Source organism: Pinus tabuliformis, chromosome 5_2 (assembly GCF_031772625.1).
Source record: "Pinus tabuliformis cultivar Carrire ecotype Pingquan chromosome 5_2, CPIR1, whole genome shotgun sequence".
Lineage (NCBI taxonomy): Eukaryota > Viridiplantae > Streptophyta > Pinopsida > Pinales > Pinaceae > Pinus > Pinus tabuliformis.
This window is the reverse complement of record NC_142306.1, coordinates 772,385,065-772,389,581: the sequence shown is the minus strand read 5'-3', so window position 1 is coordinate 772,389,581 and position 4,517 is coordinate 772,385,065. Positions and strand designations below refer to the sequence as shown.

At 39.4% G+C, this 4,517-nt stretch overlaps 2 protein-coding genes across 2 annotated transcripts; both read left to right on the top strand.

The window, feature by feature from the left end:
* The first annotated feature begins 1,373 nt into the window (after positions 1–1,373).
* LOC149161560 (DEAD-box ATP-dependent RNA helicase 21-like) lies at positions 1,374–3,046 on the top strand. Its single transcript, XM_089434916.1, has 2 exons — positions 1,374–2,230; positions 2,722–3,046. Exons 1-2 carry the CDS (start codon positions 1,494–1,496, stop codon positions 3,044–3,046), a joined length of 1,062 nt encoding a protein of 353 aa, XP_089291042.1. The 5' UTR covers positions 1,374–1,493.
* Positions 3,047–3,208: 162 nt separating this feature from the next.
* Positions 3,209–4,155, top strand: LOC149161559 (eukaryotic translation initiation factor 3 subunit L-like). The gene is made up of 2 exons (XM_089434915.1): positions 3,209–3,481; positions 3,577–4,155. The coding sequence occupies exons 1-2, from the start codon at positions 3,209–3,211 to the stop codon at positions 4,153–4,155; spliced, it is 852 nt and encodes a 283-aa protein (XP_089291041.1).
* Positions 4,156–4,517: the final 362 nt, after the last annotated feature.

The following is a 4,517-nucleotide window of genomic DNA, read 5'->3' as shown; positions in this document are numbered from 1 at the left end:
AAGGGAGCCTAAAAGATTGTCAGGTCCGCGGGGAGTATGGGAAGCAGTGGTGCTTGGAAGTTTGCTGATAGCGATTGCAATATCACATCGGGGAAAAGGGGGATATAAAGCACCGATTATATTATAAAGCAATTCTTTTAAGAATTACTGCCCCGATAGTGTATTGGGTGTATAAGCCTCCATATTGCTGCGATTGTGTTGTGGGTATATTAGTCCCTATAAAAGCCTCCGATAGTGTTTTAAAGTAATTAATTTGGACTTGCTGCCCGATAAGAGTAAAGCCCTATTTGTTAATTAAGCAAGGTTTGTGGGGTTTTAAAGAAACAAATGAAGATATTAGTTTAATGACTGATACGCCAAAAGAAGCAGAGAAGAGAGTTGAGGCTGACATAGAAGAACTTGCTGCCAGATTAGGAAGGTTATCCCTTGTTATCACTCAAGAAAAAGTTCTAAATTGTTCAAATCAGTTCGATTGTTTGCCAAAGGCACATAAATCCTTTTCAGCAGTTTCGCAGCGCAACATGCTTCAAGTGATTTCGTAGCGCATAATTCATATTTTGCACTGGCTGCGCTACGAAATTGGGGATTTGTTTGAATACATAGCAAGTCTCACCCAGCTGTCAGACTTATCAGAATCCGCTGTGTTTTAGATCGTTAGGTGTCGTGGTACTGGCACGTGTTGCAGTTATTGCTGAGAAGGGGACAAAAGGTAGACATGTTTCAACATGTTAAATGGAATGGATTGTCAAGCTCAAAAGATAAGCATATTTGCCAATATGGAATTGAGAAGGTTGATAATGTCTTAATATCAATATCCAAAAAACCAAACACGGTGCCCGTGTAAAAATCAGTGTTGTTCCAAGTTCATCATTAACACCACTAATCCTGTGGCTTTTGAAAAAGGTGCCAATCATAAGAAGGAAAGCACACAGGTGTATAATAGAAGAAAGGTTTCCAGTTTGAGAGTGAATGGTCTCATGCCAAGGATGACTGTCAGTTAAAAGCCTATAGTCATTGCATTCAGATGGATAGGAAAATGCCCCTTGCAGAATATATTGGCTTTGGTTTGAATTTGTCTAACTCTTCAAGAAACTGGACTGGCATGAATGGTTATGAAAGAGTTTACAGCTTCAGAGTTCTTTTCGTGCAGTTCATAAAATGGTCTTTAATGGTTCTGAAAAGTCGTATTCTTCTATCATTATGGATCATCATGATACCTGTTTCATCAGACTCTTGTTTCATCTTCTGGTGGTAGTCCCTTTACAGGTTCCTGTGGATGAAAGTCCCTTGTTTCTTCTCTATCAAGATTGTGCTTTTGGGCTTATATTTCTCAAGATATGGAAAAAATTGGTATTGCTGGGTCAAATGGATTCAAATTGCGCCAGGGGTGTGAAATTGTAATAGCAACACCTGGTCGTCTGCTTGACTGTCTTGAAAGAAGATATGCTGTCCTGAATCAATGTAACTATGTTGTTCTGGATGAAGCAGATCGCATGATTGACATGGGTTTTGAGCCACAAGTTGTTGGAGTTTTAGATGCTATGCCTTCAAGCAACTTGAAGCCTGAGAATGAGGATGAGGAGCTGGACGAAAAGAGGATATATAGAACAACATATATGTTCAGTGCAACAATGCCACCTGCTGTGGAACGGTTAGCTCGCAAGTATCTTAGAAATCCTGTTGTGGTTACCATAGGTACTGCTGGCAAAGCAACTGAACTTATAACTAAACATGTGATGATGTTGAAGGACGGTGAGAAGATGTCAAGACTAGAGAGATTGTTAAATGACTTGGGAGATAAGACAGCAATTGTTTTTATCAACACAAAGAAGACCGCTGATTCTTTAGCAAGGCATCTTGATAAAGTGGGCTACAGAGTGACCACTCTTCATGAAGGGAAGACCCAGGAACAATGTGAGATAAGTTTGAAAGGATTTCGGAATAAACGCTACAATATTCTCGTAGAAACAGATGTTGCTGGTCGTGGTATAGATATTCCAGATGTTGCCCATGTGATAAATTTTGACATGCCTTCAAACATTGAGATGTACACACATCGAATTGGGCGTACTGGATGTGCTGGCAAGACTGGGGTGGCAACAACGACACCCCTTACAGATGACAGCTGGCGGATAAAGTTCAAGCGAGTCAAAGCAGATGGGTTTTCTTGCTTACGTGGATTATGGGTGTTTCGCCAAACCAATACTCGTAAAGCTTTTGACAGCACTCTGTGTGCCATATGTCTTTGCTCGTGGTTTGTTCCCTCTCTCACTTTGTGAGGTTCTTTTCATCTGAATGCCGAAGCTCTAAGATCTTCTCCTCGTTGCGTTGCTTACCCTCCTCGCAGGCAGAGAAATTCCATGCGATCTACAGTTCCCTGGACGCGCTCTGAAGTGGCGTTATTTGCAAAGAAATCAAAGTAATCCTCGAATGCTGCAATTATGGGAGAGACCCTGGTCTCCGAGGAAAATGATTTTGTTGTACCCAACGATCAATTCAGCCAACAGGCCTTGATTTCTTCTCTCCAAAAATATCTTGATATGTACAAAAGTTCTATCCAGCATCCGGCTGGTTTTTGGGCTGATATTGCATCTCAGTTTTATTGAGAAGCGGAATGGGGTGTAAAAGTTTACTTTGAAAATTTTGATGTGCGCAAGGGAAAAATAAATATTGAGTGGTCAAGGGTGGAATTACAAATATATGCTCCAATGTTATAGACAGATATGTTGAGGCTGGAAAAGGTAATAAGATTGCTGATTATTGGGAAGGGAATGATCCTGGTTTTGATGGATGCTTAACATATAATGAACTGCTCATGAAGGTTTGCCAGCTTTCGAACTATTTGAAGGATATTTGTGTCAAGAAAGGAGATGCAGTGGCAATTTATTTGCCTATGTTAGCAGAACTGCCGATAGCAATGTTTGCTTGTGCTCGTATTAGTGCTGTTCATTCGGTTGTATTTGTTGGATTTTCAGCAGAGTCCCTTGCTCAACGAATTATAGACTGCAAACCTACAACACTGCTAACTTATAATGCTATCCACTAGGGTGCTAAAGTTATTAATATGAAAGAAATAAGTATACTCTGCACTGGTGGAATCATCTAAAAATGGAGTTCCTGTAGGTGTCTGTTTGTCAGATGCAGATGAGTTTGCACACCATGGAAGAAAGGAAGAAACATCTGGTGGCAGGATACAATTCAAAAATACATGACCGAATGTGAAGTTGAATGGCTTGATGCAGAAGATCCACTATTCCTTTTATATACAAGTGGTAGTACAGGGAAACCAAGAAATGCATCAGGCTTGCTTGCTTTAGCTGGTCTTATGAACTTGACAAGTCTGGATCTGGAGATGTGCTCAGGGATTCATGGTGGATTGGTGCATCTAAAAGGATCAATCCAAGGTTATGGTATCAACAATCAGGACATGTCAGATATAGTGTTTAAGGACTATTGCTTCAAAACTAGAGAACTGTGGTCTGTATTGTTTCCTTCTGAATTGGAGAAAATTGTTGCCACTGTCACAAAAATCTAAATGAGGTGTGGAATGTCTATAGTGTGCTCAACTATTTACAGGCTCTTGTTGAGAAGTCTGAGATCATCCAGATCCTAGAGGAAGAGAAAGAAGGTAATTTAACATTTACTGCAACTGATGGATATGACTACAATGGAGGAAGCAATGTTCTGAAGGTTCTGGGATACTTTAGTATTATTGGTCTACTTCGTGTACATTGCCTTCTTGGAGATTATTACAGTGGACTCAAGTGCTTGGCAGCTATAGATGTTAACCAGACAGGTGTCTACAATTCAGTGATTGGAAGCCATATCACAACTATTTATTATTATAGATTCGCCAACCCTATGTTGAGAAGGTATGTTAAGGCAATACGGGCCTTCAATCAAGTTCTGTTGTATATAATAAAGACCAAACAGTTCCATCAAAAGTCTCCACAGTTTGACCAAATTCTGAAGAAAAATGAACAGATATATGCTCTATTGGCTATATGCCTCTCTATCTGTCCACAAATGAAGCTTGTTGAGGAAAATGTGAACAATCAGCTGAAAGGGAAGTATGGGGAGAAGATGGCAAGAATGCAGAGAAGTGATGAGGCTGTGTATGACAATTTTTTTTTTTTTCTGATATGCCTGTCCTAAATTTATTACTCCTTCACTACCAAACTATGATGAAACTATTGTAAAAAATAACCAGGATGCATATAGGCATTAGTTGAAGCTGTTCTTATCAGAAGTTATGACATACAAGCATAAGACTCATGCAATTGATCATGATGGAGGAATTATATCAAATGCAGATGTTGACTTTTATATTGATGAGGATATCGTTAATATTGTTGAATCAAAGTTTTCAAAGCTATACGCTGATAACTTTATGCATCACATTATCAAGTGTGAAGAGATTATTAGTGATTTGGACAGAGTAAGCTTGAATAAGATGGTTGTTGTTTTTGCATTATGGAAATGCCAGCTGTAATGAGGTCAAACATCCAAATTTTGTA

Bases quoted from the DNA above. Each gene is read 5' to 3' on its own strand.
- LOC149161560 (XM_089434916.1), top strand. From the start codon at position 1,494: ATGATTGACATGGGTTTTGAGCCACAAGTTGTTGGAGTTTTAGATGCT. The intron at 2,231-2,721 runs GTGTGCCATATG...TGTTATAGACAG, and splicing joins AAAGCTTTTGACAGCACTCT to ATATGTTGAGGCTGGAAAAG.
- LOC149161559 (XM_089434915.1), top strand. From the start codon at position 3,209: ATGACCGAATGTGAAGTTGAATGGCTTGATGCAGAAGATCCACTATTC. The intron at 3,482-3,576 runs GTATTGTTTCCT...AACTATTTACAG, and splicing joins AAACTAGAGAACTGTGGTCT to GCTCTTGTTGAGAAGTCTGA.